We start from the raw sequence: 25,067 nt of genomic DNA on the forward strand, positions 1-25,067 counted from the left end.
GGGGCATCGCCATGTCGCGACCAGAGCCACTCTAGCACCTGAGGAAGAGGCCACAGAGCCATCCCCAGCGCCCGGGCCATCTTTGCTCCAATGGAGCCTTGGCTGCGGGAGGGGAAGAGAGAGACAGAGAGGAAAGCGCGGCAGAGGGGTGGAGAAGCAAATGGGCGCTTCTCCTGTGTGCCCTGGCCGGGAATCGAAGCCGGGTCCTCCGCACGCTAGGCCGATGCTCTACCGCTGAGCCAACCGGCCAGGGCTCCAGGAAGGTCTTTCTTAAGTGGTGATTTGAACAAAGAGTTGAAGGAACTGAAGGTGTAAGCCAAGTGAATACCAGGGGAGAGGTGTTCTCAGCTAAATGAACAAAAAGTGCAGCTCTGTGAGGTGGAATATGGTTAGCATGTTGGAGGAACAGCAAAAGGCCAGAGCATGTGAAGCAGAATGATCAAGGAGTTATCTTTTTATCCATTTATAGAAATCCTTTGTGTTTACCCTATGTATTTATGCTACCAATCAGATACAGTTAAAATAATTTCTTTCATTTACTTTCACATTTTAGGAATTTTTTAAATTAAAAAGGTTAAAATTTTAAATTGAATTTTTAAAAATTTACTTTCATAAATGTTATGCATGGTTCCAAATTCAAATCTACAAAACAAAGTATATTCAAAGAAGTTTCCATTCTTGTTCCCTCCAACCTATTCCTTCCCCTGAAGCTGAGAAACAATCTATGAACCTTCTTGTTTGTAAGTACTGTATAGGAAATACACTTGTAATTCTCTCCATTTCTTCTATGGAGGTAAATTGTAAAGATATAGAACACTTACTGAATTTGAGTCATCTTTGCACAGGCACCATGCTGATCTTCTCTGTATCATTACAATTTTGGTATGTCTGCTGCTGAAGCAAGCACTAAGATATTAAGATTTTACATGGATAAAAGTTCAGAGGCAGGAAACTGCCTGAAAAGAGATGGCTTCCCATAGAGAGCCTTCTGTATTCTGGAGACACCATGAAGATACTAGGTGCCTACGGAGACAGTAGGCTGCCTAGGGATAGACCAAAGTCATTGAAAATAAGTGAAGGGGTAACTGTAGACTGGCATTGCCACTTCTCAATTCACCTAGGGCCTAGCTCTCCTTCAGCTTGTGTCCCATTCCTGCCAATATTCTATTGTACCACAGAATGGATAAATAAAAATGCTTTAATGTTTTGGGTTTTTTAATGAATTCTTTAGGCTTCCGAGAGCATAAGGATCCTTCATAGGCATGCAAAAATATTTGCTTGACCAAACTCATACCACAGATCAAAAAATGTTCCTTGGGGTATTGAAGTTTGAATTTTGCAATACTAGGGGGAAAAAGGCATTCCAGAGGTCATTCTAATTTGTTCAAATTGAATAAACTCTTAGTTTTAAGAGAGAACAATGTAGTTATTGTAAATTACTCCATACATACTAAGACCCTTATTTATTTATTTATTTATTTTATTTGAGAGAGAGAGAGAGAGAGAGACAGGAAGGGAGGGAAATGAGAAGCATCAACTCGTAGTTGCATCACTTTCGATTGTTCAATGATTGCTTCTCATATGTGCCTTGCCCAGGAGGCTCCAGCTGAGCCAGTGACCCCTTGCTCAAGCCAGCAACCTTCTATTCAAGCCATCTACCTTGGGTTTCAAGCCATCACCTTTGGGCTTAAGCCAGCGACTGTGGGATCACGTCAATGATCCCATGCTCACACTAGGGACCCTGTGCTCAAGCTGGTGACCTCAGGATTTCAAACCTGAGACCTCAGCATTGCAGGTTGATGCTTTATCCACTGTGCCACCACTGGTCAGGCAGCCTCTTATTAATGAACAAAAATGTATTGAATGACTACTATGTTTAATACTCTGTCTTAGGCGCTGTGGAAGAAATAAATATAAATTAGACCTAATCCCTGCCCTTGAGAATCTTAGCAGCTGTGCCAGTTATTAACTTGTGACTTCTCAGCTACAAATTTATCCTTCTCTATCTAGTTTGATTTATTCTCAAGCCCGACCCTGTAGGCATTTTTGCTCTGACACCTCGCAAAATATTAGGCTTTGCCAATAGAGGGCGATGGAGAGACACTGTGAGCCTAGGCCAGGAGGAATGGACTTTTCTTTCTTGTGTACTTTTTCACTAGGGCATTGGTTAGCGGGAAATGACTGGCTACCTCCTCAGCAGGACTCATGTTCACTTGTGGCCCATACCGTTGGATTGCACTTTCCTGTGGTAACCATACTCTCTCTAAATTTCTAAGTTCTTCCTTACTGTTCTCTCTTCCTTAGCCAAGAGTAGACACTATTCCCACGGTTGCTACTTCTATATCCTTAGAGTCCACTTTTCTTTTCTTTGATAGGTAAGCACCTTTTACTGGTTAATAACCTTTATATTAAATTTTACTTGTTCAAATTACTGATATGATTTTTGTCTCCTGATTGGTCCCTAGCAAATATACTAATGAATAAGGTGGGGGGGGGATAGATATTAATTTAATATAAATTCTGTGGGAGAAAGGCCATTTCTGCTTTAATCACAGCCCAAAGACCAAACTGCTCCAGAGATGTAGATCTATAGAATTATATATCGGTTTGGGTTGTATTCAGCTGCATATAACAGAAAACTGACTTTAGTGGCTTTACCAAATAGAAATTTATTTTATCATGTAATATAAAGTCCATAAATTGGCACTTAAGAGCTGCAATAACTATTGAAGAAAATATTGAAGAACTCAGGTTTCTTTAGCTTCTGGTTTCTCCAACCTTCATGTGTGGCTTTTGTCCTCATGGGTGAAGGTTTCTGCTTCACCTCCAGATGCTGGATCTGTATTCCAGGAAGGAAAAGGAAAGGGAAAAGGAAATGAGCCAGCTGAACCCATCCCCTTTCCAGACATTAAGGAAATAATGCCAAGTAACTTCAACTCACCTGTTACTGACCGTCCGTAACTATAAGGGAACCTGAGAAGCTCAGTATTTTTAAACTGTGAACAGGGTTCTGTAAGAAAAAAGGAGAAAATGGATGTTGCACAGGCAGCTAATTGTGTCTGCTACAAATTAATTGAAAAATTAGTAAGTTGTTTTTGAGATGGGCAAGAGTCAGCAGAGGGCCTTGATTTCATATCTATACGCTTATTCATTTTCTTTTTATATAAAGTTTTTCTATATTAATTATCGACCATGACAGAAATTTTTTTCTCAATAACTAGCATATATTATCAGAAAAAAGATGGACTAATATCTATTTTATTAGTATATTGTTTTCATGTAACTCTTTAATATAAATTTTTAGCCCAGACCCTCAGGCCATCTGAGAGGACTTGGAAAGATATATTTATTTTCAATTTCTTACTGAATTATTGGAATTCACTTAATAAATATGCTATTCCAGTATATCAGATAGCATGAAAGTAGCCTAATAATATGTAAAGGAGTCAAAATGAAATTTAAGGACAAAAATTTCTGCTCTAGAAAGTGATTTGTTAATAGATCTTGGAGTTTAGGTTTTAATTTAAGAGATCCCAATACATTTTTTCTTTTAAAAAAAATTATTGATTGATTTTCTAGAAAGGAGAGAGAGAGAAGCAGGAAGCATCAACTCATAGTAGTTGCTTCCTGTATGTGCCTTGACCAGGCAAGCCCAGGTTTTCACACTAGTGACCTCAGCATTCCAAGTCAATGGTTTACCCACTGCGCTACCACAGGTCAGGCTCCAATAAATATGTTTGAAACAAATCATCTCATCTCTTTCATCCTAGGTCAACAATGAAGTATTTACTGAATAGGTTAATCTCTTTTCTTAAGCTCTTTCCCTTATCATATACCACAGAACTTAGTCCTAGAACATACTGATTTGTATTTTTCTCGTTTTTTTATATACCTTTGTCCAATTTTTCTTATACCCCAGTTATATTGTAAACTGTTATCAATACATTTTCCTGCATAAGACAAACTGATAACAAATGAAGGCAAATAATAAGAAACAAAAACTTTTATAAGAAAAGCAATATTATAATGGAGCCCAGAATTTTATTTTTCTTTTGTATGACAAACACAGAGAGAGTCAGAGAGAGGGACAGACAGACAGGAAAAGAGAGAGATGAGAAACATCACTTCTTTGTTGTGGCTCCTTAGTTGTTCATGGATTGATTTCTTATATGTGCCTTGACGGGGGGGGGGGGGTGCTACAGCAGACCGAGTGACCCCTTGCTCAAGCCAGTGACCTTAGGCTCAAGCTGGTGAACATTGCTCAATCCAGATGAGCCCGCGCTCAAACTGGCGACCTCAGGGTCTTGAACCTGGGTCCTCCACATCCCAGTCTGATGCTCTATCCACTGTGCCACCAGCTGCTCACATGAGCCCAGAATATTTTTTACTTGCATTTCTGATTTTCAATTCTACAAACAGTATTTTTTGTATCATACTAGTGTGAGAAGATTGGTGAAAATTTCACTATTAACGTGAGAACTTTCAAAAGTAAATAATTTAAGCATCTTTCCATATGTTTGGGTTAGAATTACCTTGTACGAGTTTTAACAATAACAACCCTACTCCATCCCATTACTTCAAGGAAAGGTGAGTCAGTTGTCAAGACATGTGCTTCTCTCCCTGTCTGGTTTGCTATGAGCTTTACCTGGAATTCTGAACTGAAATTCCCCATAGTAAGATCCTACTATGCTGCTGCCTCCAAACAGAACTTAAAGAAGTAGTGAATATTTGGTACACAGTATTTCTTCTTTCAGTTATCTACTGCTGTGTAACAAACTACCATAAAATGTAATAGTTTCAAACAACAACCCTCTTATTGCTCTTGACTCTGCAAGTCAGGAATTTGGGCAAAGCTGTGGGTCAGGAATTTGGGCAAGATTCATTTCTGTTCCATGTTGTGTTGGCTGGGAACATTTGACGAAAGCTAGAGAACCTAAGAGAGCCTCACTCACGTGTCTGGGGCACCTTAGTTCTCTTTTATGAGGCTTTCTCTGTCCATGTGGTTTCTCAGCATCTAATAGTCTAACTCATGTTTCTTGACATGGTGGCTGGCTTTCAAGAAAGAGGTATGGGACCTCTTAAGGCATAGTCCAAAATCACAAATTGCCACTTCCAATACATTCTCTTGGTCAGAGCAAGTCACAGGATTAGCCCAGATTTAAGAAGGGACACAAGACTTCACGGCTTGAAGAATGAATGCAAAGGGGCTTGTAGGATAGGAGAAATTGTTGCAGATATATTAGAAGTGATTTTTCATACTTCTCTTTACCTCCCCATTTCTTTCTTCCCTGCACCATCATTAGCCAGGCTTATTAGATACTACCAAATTATGATGTTTCATAATTTAACATACCTCCACAGTCTAAGAAAAAATACTGAATCAAATACCTCACAAAAAATTCTCTATTCATCTTTATAGTCTCAGTGTACTCCTCTCAGAAGGCGCCTTTTTTATTCAAACTTCCTCAGTGTAAATAATCACCCTCTATCAACATGGGTTGGTGTCATTCAAGATACACAAGCCAGCAAAGTCTGAGTAAAGTGATCAAAAGCATCTTGGAGACACGGCCATGTTAAGCCCTCAACTGTCTAGGCTGCACTTTAGAACCCTATATCCAGTTTCTAGCCTCCAGCCTGTGTGAGGTGGATATGCTTTCTCATTCTTTAAAGTCTATCTTCCTCCAATAAATAATTATTGGATCCTTTTTCTCTTTCTCTCTGTCTTTCTGTTACACACACACACACACACACCATTCTCAAAGATACAACATCCGTTCTTTGAACACATAATATTCTTCATAAGTATTTAGACTCTAACTGATAGAACCCACAAAGGACCTAGTCTCTCCTCTTATAGGCCAGTTCATCTGCTACTGACATGTTGACAGTGCAGGGCCTGAACTTAGATTTCACCTCTCCATGCCCTAGACCTCTGTCCATGTGTACCCTGGAAGTGATCCTGTTAGGAAGCCTAACTTGTCTTGTGCCTCCTCAACAGTTACTACTACTGATTTAAGGTTGGACAGGTAGAAACTTTTCTTTATCTCCATATACAAATCCATTTAGAATCTTTTTTCCCTTAAGAGGATCTATTTGAAGTATAAGTCATATATAATGGTTAATTTTATGTATCAACTTGGCTGCCCAGGGAGGTGCCTAGATTAAACAAAATTTCTGGGTGTGTCTGTGCAGATGTTTTTGGATGAGATTGGCATTTGAATCTGTGGACTCAGTGAAATGGAAGTTCAATAAAAGCCATTTTCTCTGAGACATTTCTGTATTCAACTAAAGAACATAATTTGTCTAAAGTTAGCAAAAGCTGGTGTTCAAGTTTGGTAGGTTTTGAAAATATTCAGACGTGAAATACATGAAAACCCCTTAATTCTTCCAATCATAGAGCTGTAAGAAAAATTGACTTCCCTCTTCATCAAGAGCCAACTTTGTGCCCCAATTCACAAAACTCTTAGATGTATTCATTTGCTCATTCCTTCGTCCCAGTACTTCTTTCATCAAAAGAAGTCAGGTCCTCTTTCATCCAAAGGATTAACCATACTTCTGTAACCCTTTTCCAGATTCCTTTCAAGAAATGTATTCACTTTGCTGGGGATCCTAATTTGTTCTGTCAAGTAATGAATGAACTTTTTTCCCCCCACACAGAGAGTCCTATTTCACAGGGCAGAATCACCAAGAAGGGGACCCCTCTACTGAAGAGCAACTAATAAGAGGCCAAATCTCACGAAGTGTCAATTGAAAGAAAAAGCAGCACTTTCCTTCTCTGGCTCAGATCAAAACCTGTTTATTTCTCTCTTCCAGGGCTAGTTTTCAACATCTTTTTGTCTCTCAATCAAACCCTGTCCACCAGCCCATCATTGGATGGCTGTCAATGTCCTTCCCAACTGGTAACCAATAAAGTTGTTACAAAGTGACCTTGAGCGTCTTCCCTACTGGACCGGATTCCCCGCCTTCTCCATCCGGGTGCCGCCGAGCGGATAAGAGCCGGTCCGCGCCTGCGCGTTCAGCCCCACTCCTTCGACCTCTGCCGCCGCTGCCACCGCCGCAACCTCCCGGGAAGGTAAGCCGAGGGCGCCGGAGCATGGCCTGGCCCAGGCAGAGCGGCGCCCACAGGGACCCATTCATTCCGCTGGCGCCTCGCGGGGCGCGGGGCCCAAGCTGACAGCGTGCGCCAGAGACTGCGGCTCCTGGCGGGGAGGACAGGCCCTCGGAGGGCACTTGACCTTAAGCCTCTTTTCCTCCGTAGAGAGAAAGCGGGAGAGGAGCCCACGTCGCCTGTCACCCAAGTCCTCCAGCCGCGCCGCCCCCAGGACTGTAAGATGTTCGCCTGCGCCAAGCTCGCCTGCGCCCCTGCTCTGGTGCGTAGCCTGGCTGGGCGGGGGACTGAGGGCCCGACCTGTTGGCCGGGAGCGTCCACGTTGCCGAATGGGCCACCTGCCGGCGGCGCAAGCCGCCCAGTCTGGACAGTTCTCCCTCGCCCCTCACACTTGTGTCCTTTCCCCCCTGTCCCTCCTACTCCTGGCGCGCCTCTCTCTGCTCCTTCCCTCCGCCGGGGCGGTGGAGGGCCGCCGAGGCCTAGCCGTCAGGCCCCGAGCGGGGTAGGTCAAGCCCTCCTTCCCTCCGGGTCCGGAGCGGCCCACCCCCGCCGCGGCGGCGCTGGTGTGTTGGGGTCTGCGCTCAGGTTGGGGTGCTGGGAGGAACGTGGCGGGCCGCCGAGGCCCAGTTCCCAGCCGCAGCGCTCACCATTGCTGTCTGTAGGTCAGACGCGCTGCTACGGAGGGAGGGACTTTGCCTCACCCTGTGTGGGTGGAGGAAGGTGGCGAGGAGCTGAAAGTCTTTCTTCCTGCCTCGAGAATGTTATTTCCAGGACCAAATTTTGAAGGCTTTAGGTGAAGTGAAGATTTGGGGGATTTGTCTTTGAGAATCAGATCTTGGTTCGAAGGGATTTTTCTGTGACCTTAGTTTAGTGGACACTCAAGGGCAGGCAGAGCACCTAGGCTGGAATCTGTCCTTATGGTCAGAGTATTTCACCGATTATTCTTACTCTGATGTAGAATTGCTTGAACTGCGTTTTAATTTTATGATTAATAGACATACTGGTATATATTGGAAAATGTGGGAGCTCATATTAACTAATGGGCTATTTTAAATAGGAAACTGTTATTGTGACACTCCTAATATACTCACTTGTTGGTCCACCTAAACTTACCAAACAATGTGTAGTGTTTATTGCCATTTTTCTGATCTCAGTTCGGCACTACAATAATGACATTTTAAAAGCAATACATATTTTTTTAAATGTTCTTCAAAATTTTAAGTATATTACAAATAGCTTTTGAGACCAGCTTTAAAATGTCATTAGCAACTTTAAAATTATTAAAACTGGTTATTATTGAAAATAACCAAACAGCCAAGATAAGTGTCAATACAAAAAAGTTATGAACTTTTGAGGCAATTTTGCTGCTTGCTTTCTTAGAGTTCATGGTGCAAGATGGGTCATTGAAGTCTTATCTATATCGTTTACTTATTACATGGAATCTTCTTTTATTAATAGATCCGAGCTGGATCCAGAGTTGCATACAGACCAATTTCTGCATCAGTGTTATCTCGACCAGAGGCCAGGACTGGAGAGGTAATAGTAGCAATCACAGAAATTAAATGACACTCCTAAGTCTTAGGGTTTGAGTCAAGTGAAGAAAAAGAAAAGAGTTTTTGATTAAAGTTTTGATAAAATGAAGAAAATCTCATTAATGAATGGCTTGAAGGCAATCCTTTCTACACTTTTATTCAAAAAAAATGTGCAGAAGATGTTAGCCAATAAAAAACTTTTGTACCCCAAATTTACCCACCCAATTTGGCTAAGACATATTGTCAGTTTGTATATTTAAATATATAGGTTTGAGCAGCTTATATTTAAGATTATAATAGTTTTAGTTTTTGAAAGCCTACTCTGTTAAAAAGCATATGCATATATATTGTTTCTAAATTTTCAACAATTTTATAGGGTGTAGATATTGTTATTCCTGTTGTATAAGAGTGGAATTGTTTTAAGCCCGTGAATTTTCTATTGTGCCAAACCACCTCCTATTCAAACTTGGCTATAAAATAGAAAACTAGTTATCATTTTGATGTATAGTAATTAAAATAGCTAACTGTGATTACTGATTTGACCTTTGCCTTTATTTCCTGTTCTCTAGGGCTCTACGGTATTTAATGGGGCCCAAAATGGTGTGTCTCAACTAATCCAAAGGGAGTTTCAGACCAGTGCAATCAGCAGAGACATTGATACTGCTGCCAAATTTATTGGTGCAGGTGCTGCAACAGTAGGAGTGGCTGGTTCTGGTGCTGGTATTGGTACAGTCTTTGGCAGCCTTATCATTGGTTATGCCAGGTAATTTTTGTTGCCAAATAAGAGCATGCTTGAAATAGTTGGAAACTTAGCAAACTAGTGAAATAGTAATAGCTACTTTGCATTAAGTGTCTACTCTGTGTCTTGTATTTTGGGGGCTTTGCACGCAGTATCTTACCTCCCCACAATACCCGTTGGAGATATACTCTGGAATATCTATGAAGGACTACAGACACAGGTCTCAAAGTCATAGCTATAAGTGTCAGAAAATAAATTTTAACTCAGTTTGACTTCACAATCTGCACTCTTAAATTGTTAAGCTATACAGGAATATAACTAACAGCACATTCATTTAAGACCTTATTTCTAAACTATCAGATCTTAAAAGGTATAGAACATACTTTCACAGGCATAAGAATGTCAGGACCCCCAAAATGGAAGAAGACTAACCATTTATATTGACACACAGAGAGACAGCTCTCCCTTTCTTCCCCATTTGCTTAAGATTGAGGAGAAAGGAATGTCAAAGGCAATGCAAAAAAGACTAGGCAAATACTCTTCCAGTACTTTCCAAAGATCCTCACACAAGTAATCTGATTTTTAACATTTACCAGACATGGAAATTCAAATAGTATTTCAAAGTAACAATTAAATGTGTTGTGTCTCTTTTAGAAACCCTTCGCTGAAGCAGCAGCTGTTCTCATATGCTATCCTGGGATTTGCCTTGTCTGAAGCTATGGGTCTCTTTTGTTTGATGGTTGCTTTCTTGATTTTGTTTGCCATGTAACAGAAATTACTGCTTGAAATGTTGGCATTCATATTAATTACGGATATAATTCTGTGTACCTTACTGTGACTCCAAACACTGTAGTATTGGTGTCATGGAAACATACGTTATTTCCAAAGTCATTTCATTAAAGATGAAAACTTTAATTTTTGCTGTGAGTTGTACTTACCTAAATTTAGATTATCACAAAGAAGAAAATGCATTCAGGCAGATATACTAGTCAGGAGGCACTGTAGCAATTGCCTCACTGATGAAAGAGATCCTAATGTAATTTTATGGGAATTTTTTTATGTAGTGTTCTGAACATTATAAATTATAGGGTTGTTTATTCATAAAAGGAGAAATAAACTGCTCACAAAAATTAAGGGATATTTTATAGCTTCATATTCATTTGAAACATCCCCTAATTTTTGTGAGCAGTATATTTGCATGCTTGGAGCTTCTATGAAATATGATTAATTAAATCAAGATAGTTAATTGCTCAAGGTGGTTTTGTGTTTTTAAGGGCTAATGTGAATTCAATATTTGGAAGCAGGATCGCCTTCCAAGAGTAACTTGGCTGGTCTTACACAGCTGGATCTAAAAATCATGTCAGCCTTTTAGGAATTGAAGCCTTGTTTAATGGGGGTGGAAAGTAATTTTTACTTTTCAATAAGTCTGTGAGCAATTGTGTGTTTATAATGAATCTTAATCTCTCTTCTAAGAAGAAAATCTAGCAGCTAGTTTCTTGGTTAAACAAGGTCCTTATTAAAGACGAAATATCACAAAGTAAACCAAATTGGCTACATTTTTTAAAGCCAAAAATTGCTAAAGCATTGCTTATTATCATTGATACTAACATGTTTATAATAGGAGTCTTAGAAATATAGTTGGTTCAACAGTATTTTGTTTATAATAGTACATGTGACATCTTGGTCAAATTTTTCCTATTAAAAGGAAGAAAGTGGTGCTACTATAGAAAGATTGAGTTTTTCCCCTAGCAAATAAATTGTACTATTATATCATTTGTTATGTCCGTTTCAGGTTTCCATGAAGGTTAGGATGACAGTTAGGCAACCTACATTTTACTCCTTTAGTGTCCTCTGCCTAGTTTGATTTCAGCTGAGTCATCAAATACTAGGATTTCTCAGTGTGCCATGGGAAGACAACCTCCATCAAAAATCACCCAGGATGTCTGTTTAAAATACAAATCCCTAGGTTCTGGACCTACTGAACTAGAATCTTTGGCCATGAGACTCAGCCATCTACATTTTTAAAAAGGTTTCCCAGGTAATTTTTGTGCACACTTAGAAAATCACTAACTTATGCCTGACTGGTGGTGGCACAGTGGCTAGAGCGTCAACTTGGGATGCTGAGGAACCAGGTTTGAAACCCCAAGGTCACCAGCTTGAGTATGGCATCATACACATAATCCTATGGTCACTGGCTCAGCTGGAGCCCCCCGGTCAAGGCATATATGAAAAACAATCTAAACAATTCAAGTGCTGCAACTACAAGTTGATGCTTCTCTCTCGCTCTCTTGCTAAAAGAAAATCACTTACATATATCTTTCCCACTGTTTTTTAAAGTGAAATTAGTCCACAAAAAGCTAGAGCAAGAGTTACTACTTTTTAGTTGGTTAATCATCTAGTCCAGGGTTCCCCAAACTTTTTACACAGGGGGGCCAGTTCACTGTCCCTCAGACCATTGGAGGGCTGTACTATAAAAAAACTATACACAAATCCCTATGCACACTGCATATATCTTATTTTAAAGTAAAAAAACAAAACGGGAACAAATACAATATTTAAAATAAAGAACAAGTAAATTTAAGTTAACAAACTGACCAGTATTTCAATGGGAACTATGCTTCTCTCACCACCAATGAAAGAGGTGCCCCTTCTGGAAGTGCGGTGGGGGCCGGATAAATATGGCCCACGGGCCATAGTTTGGGGACCCCTGATCTAGTCTATAACATTCCTGGAGCCTTCACTGTTTTTTGTACTACCCAGTATTTGAACTCAGCAATATAAATAAAAAGTACTGTATTATATGACCCAGCAATTCCACACCTTGGCATATACCCCCAAAATTTAAAAATGAGTGTTCAAACAAATATTTGTATTTGAATACTCATAACACCACTATTCATAATAGCTAAAAGGTAGAAACGACAAGTTATCTAACTGATCAATGCATAAACAAATGTACATCCATATAGTGGAATATTACTCATTCATAAAAAGAAGTGGGTACTGATCTTTCCTACAACATGAATGAATCTTGAAAACATGGTAAGTGAAAGAAGCCAGACACAAAAGGCTGCATACTGTATGATTCCATTTACAATGGTGGGTAAAAGTAGGTAAAATTACCACCCATCATTACCTAAAAGATAAAGCATAGGATATGAGATAATAATATAAGAATAAACTCACCTCAGAACCATAAACCTACTTTTGCCCACCCGTGTATGAAATATCCAGAATAGGAAAATCCATAGAGAATGCAGCTTACCAGGGGCTGGGGGGGGGGGGATAGGGAGTGGCTGCTGACTGGGTATGGGGGTTCCTTTCTGGGTAATAAAAATATACTGGAACTCGATAGTGGTGATGACTGCACAATACTGTGAAGGTACTAAATGCCACTGAATTGGTACACTTTGAAATACTAGTTAAAATGGCAAATATATTTCCCTACTATTAAAGTACTATTAACACAAAGTACAAAAGTATAAATCATACCAAATTCTATAAATCCTGGGAAAATACATAGATTAGTCCTCTGCTCCAAGTTCATTTAAATTAAAACAACTTGTGTTTAAAAACAAAAGCTGTTCTTAATGCTGGTTTGGTGGTTGGTTGAAGAGGCCTGAAACACTGATTCTGGAACAGGTTTCTTGCAAGAGATTCCCCTGAGAACATCTGTAAGTGGAAAGGAAATATCTGGGCTATGGCTGCCTTCCATATTACTGGGCAAAAAATAATAATAATAAGGTCTTTAGAAAGTCAGTATAGCCCTGGCCGGTTTGCTCAGTGGTAGAGCGTCAGCCTGGCGTGCAGGAGTCCAGGGTTCGATTCCCGGCCAGGACACACAGGAGAAGCGCCCATCTGCTTTTCCACCCCTCCCCCTCTCCTTCCTCTCTGTCTCTCTCTTCCCCTCCTGCAGCCAAGGCTCCATTGGAGCAAAGTTGGCCCTGGCACTGAGGATGGCTCTGTGGCCTCTGCCTCAGGCACTAGAATGGCTCTGGTTGCAACAGAGCAACACCCCAGATGGGCAGAGCATCGCCCCCTGGTGGGCATGCCGGGTGGATCCCAGTCGGGCACATGCGGGAATCTGTCTGACTGCCTCCCCGTTTCCAACTTCAGAAAAATAAAAATTTTTTAAAAAGTCGGTATAACAGAAATACAACCACAACCTATTTTACCTAAAGGCAAAAGGGCATTGAAAAGATCAGCATCCTGGAATGTATCCTATTATTTATTCATTCCCAGTAACAAGTTTCTGACATTGAAAGTGCCTCCCTGGAGCCTGACCAGGCGGTGGCGCAGTGGATTTAGGGTCGATCTGGGATGCTGAGGACCCAGGTTCGAAACCCCGAGGTAACCTGCTGGCTAGAGCACAGGCTCACCAGCTTCAGCTCAGGGGTTGCCAGCTGAGCATGGGATCATAAATATGACTCCATGGTTCCATGGTTGCTGGATTGAGCAACTGGTCACTAGCTCAGCTGGAGTCTGCCCCCTGCCCCATCAAGGCTGCTATGAAAAAGTAATCAGTGAACAACTAAGGTATTGCAGCTACCAGATGATGCTTCTCATCTCCCTCCCTTTCGATATAAAAGGAAAGTACTTCACTGGAATACATCTGCTCTGACATCTACTTTGTGTTCCATTTTTTACAGAAGTATCACCTCCCTTAGTTCATGATCTTTACAAATAAGTATTAATGGTACATGCTATTCTATTCTATTCTGTTCTATTCTTTATTTTATTTTATTTTATTTTTATTTGACAGAGACAGAGAGGGACAGCCAGACAGGAAGGGAAAGAGATGAGAAGCATCAATTCTATGTTGCTGCACCTTAGTTGTTCAATGATTGCTTTCTCATATGTGCCCTGGGGGTGGGGGTGCTACAGCAGAGTGAGTGACCCATTGTTCAAGCCAGCGCGACCTTGGGCTTCAAGCCAGCAACCCTTGGGCTCAAGCCAGCGACCCCACACTCAAGCTGGTAAGCCCATGCTCAAGCCAGGGACCTCAGGGTTTGGAACCTGGGTCCTCTGCATCCCAGTCCAACACTCTATCTACCGCGCCACCTCCTGGCTGGTACATGCTTTTTACCAGCTTACTTTCTAAACAAGCCAATGAGATGTTATTTTCACATCAAACACCAAATCAATTCATGTTGATAAGAGTTTGGTCTATTTAAAAAGTCCAACAGGTGAGAGTACCCAAGAGGTAGAATGCCAATTCAATTATAGTATTCAGAATATTATTCCCAACAGTATTTCATCTTTTTCAGTCAGTTTTGGGTTTTGGGGTTTTGTTTGGGTTTTTTTTGGTATTAAGTTGTTACTTTTTCACAATACAGAAATGTGATTTTTTGTTTGTTTTAAGATTTTATTGATTTTACAGAGAGAGGAAAAGGGGTGGGGAGCAAGAAACATCAATTCATACTTGCTTCAGTTTAGTTGTTCATTGATTGCTTGACATATGTGCCTTGACCAGGCAAGCCCAGGGTTTCGAACTGGCAACCTCAGCATTCCAGATCAACACTCTATCCACTGCGCCACCACACAGGCCAGCCAGAAATGTGATATTTTTTTTTATTTCTTTGGGTTTAACTTAAAATACAGATGTATGAAATGTATGTTTGAACTAAAGACAAATTTGCCATCTAGCCACAAACACTAGATATGTATGGAAATAACTAAAACTCAAAGTAGAATGGTGAGTACTTATATGTTCAGAGTGGGTAGAAAGAATTTCCAGTGATAAAATCATGAAGAAATGTGATTTGTCTACAAATTAAGATAAACCTTAGAGAACTGGCGGAATGAAGACAGGTCAGAAGAAGGGGGTATCTTGGCTAGTGGACAGTACCAGGAAAGGTATGTGAGAAATAAAAGAGCTGTCTGGGAATGGGAAGGAAATAGTGAGATAGTCTGCAAAGGTAGTCTGGGGCCAAAGTATATAAACTGGCAGATATGAAAGTGTGGATTTTATTCTGGTAACCACAGCCAGCCTTTGAAGGGTTAGAGCAGTGTGTTAGAAAGGTATAAGACCTAAAAAGAAATAAAATAAAATAAAATAAAAAAAAAGAAAGGTATAAGACCAGTGTGTAGGAGGAGTAGGGCCAATAACAATCAGTGGTTGCTATAGTAGCTTTGCTGAGAGGTAACAAGGGCCTCATCTAGGATGGTGGCGAGTGTTTTTTTTTTTAAGAGAGTCTACAAAAGTATCAGGATTTGATATCTAGATTTTGGGAATTAGGGGAGGAGACGGTGTATAAATTAAATAAGTCATTTAACTCTAATGACAGTCTTGTAAAATTGGGATTTTCTTTTAAACCTTTTTATTTTATTACATTAGGATTTAAAAAATCATAGTTTAACCCTTTTTTATTTTAATCTTTTAATTATTTTTAAAATTATTTTTTATTTTTAATGTGTTGACATGTTTAATTTATTGCATTGGGATTACATTCCAAAATGCAGAGAAAAATTGGCTCAGAGGGGTTAAACAATTGCCAAAACCACAGAGCCATTAAGTGACAAAATCAGGACACAGATTTATATTTTTCACTGGTTCCAAAGTCCATGTTTTGATTTTTAGTATGACTATGTTAGGAATGACAAGGAAAAGTGATTTGGGGGAAATGATTATTTTGTTAAAAATTTTAAATTAAAAAATTGAAGTATAATCTTAGAGACTTGTGGACTTAAAAAGAAAGTTATAGTTTATGGTGTGGAGTAGATGTGAATAAAGGAAATGCAAAACTGCAGTAAGGACCCAGCTCCAGGCAGATAACATGAATTTATAGTAAACCTACACTCTGTGGTCAAGTTAATGAGTGGCTAAAGTTGAGTAGAAATGAATGCCATTGAAATTAAGTTTAAGGAAGAATTGGAAACAAATACGAAGTAACATTTGAGAACCAAATAAACTATACTCATACTTCTGCTGTAAGTTTTAAATTCTATTAAGTAAGTTTAGTCAGTATGATGTGATTTGAGTGATAAGTGTTTGGGAGAGAAAAAGTTTGTATTGTTGCAGTACTATCCTCTGCAAAACCTTTTAAAACATTGGATTTCTGCACATGAAATAATAACTGAGTTGAATTTTCTACATGCTATGCATGTAATAATTTAGTAATTCTCACCTGGCTTGTGGTAGTGCAGTGGATAAAGCCTCGACCTGGAATGCTGAGGTCCGAAACCCGGGGCTTGCCTGGTCAAAGCACATATTGGAGTTGATGCTTCCTGCTCCTCTATCTCTCTCCTCTCTAAAATGAATAAATAAAATCTTTTTAAAAACTTAGTAATTTCATGGTATAACTCTACTGATAATATTAAGGACTTGAGTCCCAAATACACAAAGTTCATAAATAACTTGCCCAATTCTTTATTAGGGGCAGTTTGTTTTTTCAGATCTAATGCTATCCTCTGTCTCAACAAATATGGCAGTTGGATTCTGTCTGTCAGTAGCAACATTATGCCTTAACTTACTTTGACGTAGAGATAATTAGTGGCGCCTAAAACTTATATAGGACTTATAAGAAAATATAGCTTTTTTTAAAAAAAAATCACAAGTGTATTACATTCCTCTCTCCTCTCTGCCTATCTTTATCCTAACTTCTTTCCCCACCCCACTGCGTCCAACACACACAAGCTCACTTGTGCATGCATTTATAGGCTTTCTGATGTGTATAGCATAATTAATAAATCAGAGCTTTGCTACTGAACATGAGGTCCACAGATCAGTAGCATAGGCAACACCTGGGAGCTTGTCAGAACTACAGGTTCTAGAGCCTTATGCCAGGACTTCTGAATCAGAATATAAATTTTAACAATGATCCAAGGTGTTTTGTATATATATTAAACTTTTAGCTTGACCAGGTGGTGGCACAGTAAATAGGGCATCAAACTAGGACGCAGAGGACCTAGTTTGGTTGAAACCCCAAGGTTGAAACCCCAAGGTCACCGGCTTGAGCACAGGCTCCCCCAGCTTGAGCACGGGGTCACTGGCTTGAGTGTGGGATCATAAACATGACACCATGGTCGTTGGCTTGAGCCCAAAGGTTGATGGCTTGAAGCCCAAGGTCGCTGGCTTGAGCAAGGGGTCACTAGCTCTGCTGTAGACTTCCCCCACCCTCACTATCAATGCACATATGAGAAAGCAATCAATGGGCAACAAAGGTGCCGCAACAAAGAATTGATGCTTCTCATCTCCCTCCCTTCCTGTCGGTCTGTCCCTATTTGTCCCTCTCTCTGTATCTGTCACAAAAACAACTTTTAAAAGCACTGTATGAGAATACTGCAATTTCCAGCATACCATGACTCAGATTCCTTATCTTTCAAGCTGTCCATTCATTGGAAGATTTCTCCTTCTTATTGGAGTATACTGCTAATCCCATGATTCTTAAAGTGTGGTCTGAGGACTTCCAAGACTTTCAGAGGCTTCAGAAAGGTCCTCCTTTTCCCATTTACATAGCTGTGAGGCTAGATTTTCATCATATTCTCCAACCAAAGGAACACATTGCAACAGATCCAATACTGAAGCAGATACAAGAATGCAACTGTAGGGATACCTCTTTTTATTGAACTTCACTTTATTGCACTTTGCAGGTGTTGCATGTTTTACAAAGTGAAGGCAAGACCCTCTACCAGCAAAAGATTATGACTCACCTTACTGCAATACTTGCTTTATTACAGTGTCTGGAACCAATCCCACATTATCTCCCAGGTATGCCTGTATCTTTTATTTCTCGAGGTCACATCCTTTCAGTTATCAATCTGTTTATAATATAAAACTTGGCCCAGGCTCCTGGTCAGAATATTTACTTCTTTCTCCTGATCAATGCTAGTAATCTCTTAGCAACTTAGTACCTTATAGCTCCTTTCTCAGGAGAGCTTCACTATTAAAAAGAGAAATTGACTTAAGGTCCACGGGCACTTGTAAATCCTAGGGTTTTTTATTGTTCCACCTATTAGTGTGAGCTAACATCCTACAACTGATCTTGGCAGACTCCTAAGGGGACCCATGGTTGTTGGCTGCCATTCAATAACAAATTTTAGTCAGCACTTCCCAGCCATGGAGACTCCAGGATCTGCTCTTGTAGGAGAGTTGCAGGGATTGTTTCCTCAAAGAGCTACAGGTTGGCTGAGTCTTTCAGCCGCTGGACAGTTCAGCATTATTCCCTTAATACCGCTAGCTAAAGGACAGCTCAGAGCATTTATCTACCTCTTGAAATATCTAAAATGTCACCTCTAAAGTCATATAAAAGCTTATAATACTGCATATTATCACAACCTTGCTATATTTTCTCAATAGCACTTATTACCACTATTTGAATTCTTATTGTATACATATGTATTATGTGTCCCCTCCCTCATGATAGTCTTCTTAAGGGACTTTGTCTTGTTTGTAGTTGTAGCCTGAGCACCAGGAACAATGCCTGGCATGTTTATGCTCAATAAATCTTGGCTTTGTGATTAGTGAACTATGTGGAGACAGAGCATCTGATTGGCAGTTAACCTAAGAGGCTGTGTCCAAGGTAAGAAGGTAACAGGAGAGAGCAGCGTATGAATCTAAGGGCCCAGGAGGATCCATTTGACCAGACCCTCCTTGGTTCCTGGTATAGGAATTGATGGTTTTGGTATTATGTGGGCCTCAGATCAACAAATAGACTAGCCATGAAGGGTAGATACTGGAATGCCAGACAAAATTCTTTCCCTAGGAGTGGTTCTCACTTTTTATTATTTATTTCTATTGATAATTTTATAGTGTGTGTAAAGCAGAACATAACTATGACAAGCTTTCTTTCTAGTGAGTGGGATGAGAGAGAGACTGGAGAAGGCATTGATATGAAAGATGAAAATAGAGCCCTAGATTCCATTTTCTGTCTCTGGGCTGGTCTCACTGAGGCTGGCATAAACTAATGGCTATGATACGACAAAAAATACAGCCCTCTGGCCTGACCTGTGGTGGCGCAGTGGATAAAGCGTTGACCTGGAAATGCTGAGGTTGCCTGTTCGAAACCCTGGACTTGCCTGGTCAAGGCACATATGGGAGTTGATGCTTCCAGCTCCTTCCCCCTTCTCTCTCTCTGTTTCTCTCTCTCCCTCTTTCTCTCCTCTCTAAAAATGGATAAATAAAATTTAAAAAAAAACTTAAAATAAATACAGCCCTCTAATTTTTTCCTCACAAAGCCACACACAGTAAATAAACATTTTGAGAAACCAAAGGTTGGGGGTGGGAGGTGGACAGTGGTCCCTATTGCACTTGAAATGCTCTAAATGGAAATTTCCATAGTGAGAACAGGCACTGAGAGGTAACTGTAACACAGGTCATTTCAGCAATATGCAGGAGGACCCTGGGCTGTCAGATATAAGACACCTGCCATAAGTAGAAGCTACCAAAAAAATCAACTACAATGCCTAGGGCCATGCTGTTCTCATCTCATCTCACTGATAACAGGTGAGTGGATAATCATGGCTTGCTCCTTCCAGACCTGTCATAACACACAAACACACAAGCACATCTGGTACCCAAAGGATGCCAATTTTATTCAGAAGTCATGCTGAATTCTTAAAGATTTACCAGATCTTCACTAATTTTCCTAGGATTAAGTTGGGTAGCTGCACGTATAGAACAAGAAGACAGGCAAAAAGTGGGTCCAGAAGAAGTTTCCTGCATGTGTATTAAGAAGATTCTAGAGAACATTAAGGCTCTTGGGGGATATTGAAGAATGAAAAAGTGAGGAAAAAATTAAAAAGCCTTTAATGAGGATATGGAAAACTATGAGACTTTCAAATTCTCAGAATCAGAACTGAAAATAGTTAACTACGTTCATTTTATCCACACTGAATGTTTTCTCCATGTGTAGAAAAGCTAGTCAGTGAACTGTGGTGTAAGTAGAAACATGTAAAGTGAGACCTTTTACCAACTGCCAGGCTGCTAACATGCACAGAACAGATTCGCATCCTTTCCACCTGTTTTTCCACAGCTTCTTTGTTTTATTAAAGTTTTTTTTTCAATTTTTAAAATTTATTCATTTTAGAGAGGAGAGAGAGAGAGAAAGAGAGAGAAGGGGGGCAGGAAGCATCAACTCCCATATGTCCCCTGACCAGGTAAGTGCAGGGTTTCAAACTAGTGATCTCAGTGTTCCAGGTCAACACTTTATCCATTGCACCACCACCAGTCAGGCTACATCTTCTTTGTTTTATTTCATGTTATACCTTCTTTTTAGAAAATTAGCCAAAATTGCATTGTCACAACAGATCTGAGTATTATTTGTATTAGTAAATGATTCTTCTCTTGTCTAAGAGATTCCTGAAAAACTTTATTTAAAATAACATGTTCCTCTAGTGTGTTATGTAGATACTTACTTGACAATAGACTGGAGAAGTAGAGAGGAGGAGAAATTTAAAACCAAAACTACTGCCAACTGAAAATTAGTCAAAACTAGAGAAAATAATTTAAAATATTTGATATAAGTGAAGGAAAAATAACTTTAAAAAATAGACTCCAATTGATGCAAACTTTTTTTTTTTTTTAATTTTAGTGAAGAAGGAGAGGCAGAGGGAGACTCACACATGCATCCCCACCAGGATCCATGCAGCATGCCCACTATGGGGCGATGCTGTGCCCATCTGGGGCCCTTGCTCCGTTGCAACCAGAGCCATTTTTCAGCTCCTGAGGCAGAGGCCATGGAGCCATCCTCAGCGCCCAGGGCCAACTTGCTCTAATCGAGCATGGCTGCAGGAAGGGAGGAGAAAAGACATAGGGAGAGAGAGAGAAGCAAGAGGGAGAGGTGTGGAGAAGCAGATGGGCGCTTCTCCTGTGGGCCCTGACTGGGAATCAAAGCTGAGACATCCACACACCAGGCCTACGCTCTACCACTGAGCCAACCGGCCAGGGCCTGATGCAAATTTATTTTGAAATGCTATAACATTTATAGTTTGTTTTTTTTCTCACATTAGACAATTTGAGGGATGGAGAGAAGCAGCACCATATTAGTGAATGTATTCTAGACCTAACAGTTTGTGATTTGTCTGTCAGTCACACATTTTGTCCATCATCATGTTCATCATTAGTAATCTGAGCCACTGAGACTTGGTTGATATAATTAGTGTTACCCTACACTAACCCTACTTTAATGTTACTGATATTATATAGAAATAGTACTTTCATTTTAATTTGAGAGGTAAACAGAATTAATAACATGGCTTCTTTCTGGTCTCTTGAGTAATGAAATTAGTTATAAAAGAAGAGTCAGTTGGCTCACATACATGTTTATAGGCCAAAAGCCTGTTAAAAGGTCCAGTGCCATTCCAATTTCACTTTTATGCCAGATACCATTTTGAATTTCAGGTTCATTAACTCTTAAATACGATCCCCCATTATCTTCCAGCCTTTTTTTCAGTCCCACTTTGATTTAGAGATAATGTTCTTGAGTTCATTTTGTTAATCTATGTATAAACTTTATTCATAATTTTGTTAGAAATCAGCACTTAATAAAGAGAAAAACAAGATATTGAAAAAATTTGCCTTTAGAAAATAGTTAATGCAAATTTTCACAAGGATTCTGATCGTACTTTTCAATTTATACAAGTATGTCTTTATTGAACAGTCAATATCCCTACACTTAACATTTGTACATTTAAGTTGTATACAGAACCACAGAGCAACATTAGGAAATAGTTTTAGCACCCTACTTATTTCTGAGTTTTTAGGAATTTATCTGTGTCAATGTCAGAGAAGTAAATACAAGGGTGGGCAAAGTAGGTAAATTACCAGCCATCATTACCTAAAAGATAAATCATAAGAATACAAAATAATAACAATTATAATAAGACAAATAATACAAATAAATAATAAAATAATTAATTTTAAAATAATACAAGAATAAACTTTTTCAGTACTCAACAGTAAACCTACTTTTACCCAATCTTGTATGGTTTCTTGTCTCATGTTAATTTAATCAAACAATCTCCCTCTCTCCCTCCTTATTTTAAAGTTACTTTAAGCCCTGGCGGAATAGCTCAGTTGGTTAGAGCATCCTCCCAAATTACAGAAGTTGCTGGTTTGATCCCTGGTCAGGGCACATACCTGTCTCTCTCACTCTCTCTAAAATCAATAAATAACCTAAAAAATAAACAATTACTTTCAAAGCTTGACATTTCTTTGGCATTGCAAAGACCTATTAAACAGTGGGATAGTATTGTGGAAAGAAAGTCATCTCTATGCCATATTCTAATTGTTGTCCTTTGGTCCTCTCTAAAATAGTCGTTTTAAAGGTTTTAAATTATTTCTACTAAAATTTATACATATTCTTTATAACTATTAAGTAAAGGAAAATTGATAAGATAGAATACACCATTCTCTTACAAACAAGTTCTTGCACTGTTTTAAATTACGGTGTTATAGTAGAAGACATTGTATTTCCTTTTGTTGTTATTTAACATAATTATATGCTAATATCATACAGTGTACTAGAAGCTTAGGAGCCGGAAAAATCAGTTCCAGCTATAGCTTAGTAAAATTCGAACCAACACCACTCAGAGCAAACGCTTTTTTTTCTTGCTTCAAGCATATGGGGGACCTGGGGGTTATTTCCGTCAAACTCCGCCTCTTCCAAACCTCAGCTTAACCGAAGCTCCCCTTCTCAGGCTTCACGGTAGCCGGAAGGTGGGTTTAGGCGAGCGCCTCCCTACGCTTTCCCTTTTTTCCTAGCCCGAGCAGGAAACTGACAGAAACGGAAATGCGGGCTCGCGTGGCTCGGCTTTGGGGGGGGGCTGATTACGCTCTCCCTCCCGCCACTCACAGCTTTTCCTCCCCAAATACCTCCAACCCCTTCCCGCTACTTCAGCATCTATTCTACCTGCTCCAGTTCACCTATACAGCCTCCGCCTCCAGCCGGCTGCCAATCATAGGCTTACACAGGTCCTGTGCTGATGAGACACCTCCTTTTGGCTCCATGGCTCCGCCCCCTCCAAAACTTCTTACCGCCCTTCGCGCTCTTTTTCCAATCATCAGCTAGTGAGTGTCCTTTGGTTTCCGCCCTCTTCATCCCTTGCCTTCCTGAAGTCCCGCCCTCTTTTCTTAAACCTGAAGGATCACCTGACCCGGAGGCACTCCGTAAAGAAGGCGAGAAGGGGCGTTTGCATGGAGAGAAGGGGCAACAGAAGAAAAGGGGGCGGTGCCAAGAGTGGGGCGGGGAGAAAGGTTGTCAATCCGATCTCGCGAGAGAGGACGGAAGCCTGTGGGAGCCCGTGGCCTTTAAAGTGCCGTTCAACCCTTTCCTCCAAGGGTAGTTTGTAAACACGGCTGAGCTCAGCCCCCCCCCAGGCGACCGAAAGAAGCATGGATTAGTGACTTAGAAAGGTGAGTAGTGATGGGGACAGTGCCGCAGGACTGGATACTGTAGGGATACGGAGAAAGAAGGCACTAACATGGCGACGTCGTTCACCATAGTCCCCACCCCCCCGTTTCCCATCACCTCGGGCGCTCCTGCCTGGGTGCCTAGCCCTTGGGGCGGCTGTGACTGTGCTGCCACCTCAGCGGCCGCGCCACGTCGGCTTCAGGAGCCCGGCCGGCCAGGCCGGACCGTTAGGTAGCTGGTGTTCGTTGTCCCGGCCCCTCCCCGCTCGCGCGCTTTCCTAACGAAGAGGGAAAAGGAATAACGGCTCCTCTTAGACCCCTCCCCTCGGTTTATCTCCTCTCGTCATTTCAGAGGTTCCTGGGCAACGCGTCGGGTATGATCAGGGATCAGGGAGCTCCCCTTCAGTTCTTGGATTGAGCAGGAAGAGGGCTGGCTCTGGTCTCCCACCCAGGACCCGGTGGCTGGAGACCGTGTATGTTATGGTGGCGGGGATGAAGATGGGGAGGCGCGTCTGAAAACAGGGTCGGGGTCTCTTGCTGCGGTGGAACAGGACGGAACAAATGGTATGGAGAACCTGGGAGTTGGACGTCTCGGCCTTTTCCATCCTTTCTGCCCCCTCACAGTCTCGCCACCCCCTACTTTTTCCGGGTGGGGCGGGGCTGATATGTGGGTGCATATTGATTCGTGTATTTCCCCCCATATTTTGCCTCTGTGGGTGGACTGCAGAGCTTCTGTTGGGAAATAACCTGTGCTTTTTATTGATGCCCCAGGGACCGGAGCAGAGTGTGTGTGTGTGTGTATGTGTGTGCTCGGGTTCTATGTTCGCTCGCTGAACCGACACAGGAAGAAGGGAGAGGCTGGACAAGCCGGGGACTGTGCCTCTAGGTAGTATAAAATTGTCTTCGCTTAATTGGGAGTCTTACAACAGGTGAAGCCAAGAGTAACACTACCGTGAATATGATTGAGTAAAAGGATTACTCCTGATGGACTTTAGGCCTATTGACTAATCCCTAAATTATAATGTGAAAGCATCAACTTTTTAGGAGTTTTAAATCGTGGAAACAGTAACAGTGCATACATTTCATTTATATATTTGAAATCAGAACAAAAACTGTACCTCTGAACACATTTGTTCTATTTGAAGAAATTCATAATCACTGGAATTGTCAATAATAGCCTTTCTAGGTATAATCTTTAACTATGTATCCTTGGTCCTTTGTACCAAAGCTATGGAGGTGAAAAGCTTGTTAAAAAAGTCAACCCTAGAAGTTCATATGCTTTGAAAGACACCATAGCAATTACATCACTTAATTAAATTTGTTACACTGACTTGAGAA

At 40.7% G+C, this 25,067-nt stretch overlaps 2 protein-coding genes and 1 pseudogene across 15 annotated transcripts in view; 2 read left to right on the forward strand and 1 right to left on the reverse strand.

Annotated features, from left to right (window-relative positions):
• Positions 1-802: 802 nt before the first annotated feature.
• On the reverse strand, positions 803-903 carry LOC136307120 (U6 spliceosomal RNA; annotated as a pseudogene).
• A 6,038-nt stretch (positions 904-6,941) lies between these two features.
• ATP5MC3 (ATP synthase membrane subunit c locus 3) lies at positions 6,942-10,294 on the forward strand. The gene is made up of 5 exons (XM_066233258.1): positions 6,942-7,072; positions 7,259-7,370; positions 8,567-8,644; positions 9,210-9,403; positions 10,034-10,294. Exons 2-5 carry the CDS (start codon positions 7,332-7,334, stop codon positions 10,146-10,148), a joined length of 426 nt encoding a protein of 141 aa, XP_066089355.1. The 5' UTR covers positions 6,942-7,072; positions 7,259-7,331; the 3' UTR covers positions 10,149-10,294.
• A 13,283-nt stretch (positions 10,295-23,577) lies between these two features.
• Positions 23,578-25,067, forward strand: part of ATF2 (activating transcription factor 2) — a 92,682-nt gene continuing 91,192 nt past the window's right edge. For 7 of the 14 annotated variants that reach the window (XM_066233241.1, XM_066233254.1, XM_066233243.1 and 4 more), the window contains exon 1: positions 23,578-23,732. The gene's annotated coding sequence lies outside the window, so the exon portion shown is untranslated. Of the gene's footprint in view, positions 23,733-24,113; positions 24,294-25,067 lie in introns of those variants that run through there. The other 7 variants (XM_066233253.1, XM_066233252.1, XM_066233257.1 and 4 more) reach the window with 7 other exon arrangements.

Source organism: Saccopteryx bilineata, chromosome 5 (genome assembly GCF_036850765.1).
Source record: "Saccopteryx bilineata isolate mSacBil1 chromosome 5, mSacBil1_pri_phased_curated, whole genome shotgun sequence".
Taxonomy (NCBI): domain Eukaryota; kingdom Metazoa; phylum Chordata; class Mammalia; order Chiroptera; family Emballonuridae; genus Saccopteryx; species Saccopteryx bilineata.

What these genes read in the sequence shown, in the direction of transcription:
- ATP5MC3 (XM_066233258.1), top strand. Translation starts at nt 7,332, where the DNA reads ATGTTCGCCTGCGCCAAGCTCGCCTGCGCCCCTGCTCTG. An exon ending in TCGCCTGCGCCCCTGCTCTG is followed by an intron (nt 7,371 to 8,566) that starts GTGCGTAGCCTG and finishes TTTTATTAATAG; the next exon opens with ATCCGAGCTGGATCCAGAGT. An exon ending in CTTATCATTGGTTATGCCAG is followed by an intron (nt 9,404 to 10,033) that starts GTAATTTTTGTT and finishes TGTCTCTTTTAG; the next exon opens with AAACCCTTCGCTGAAGCAGC.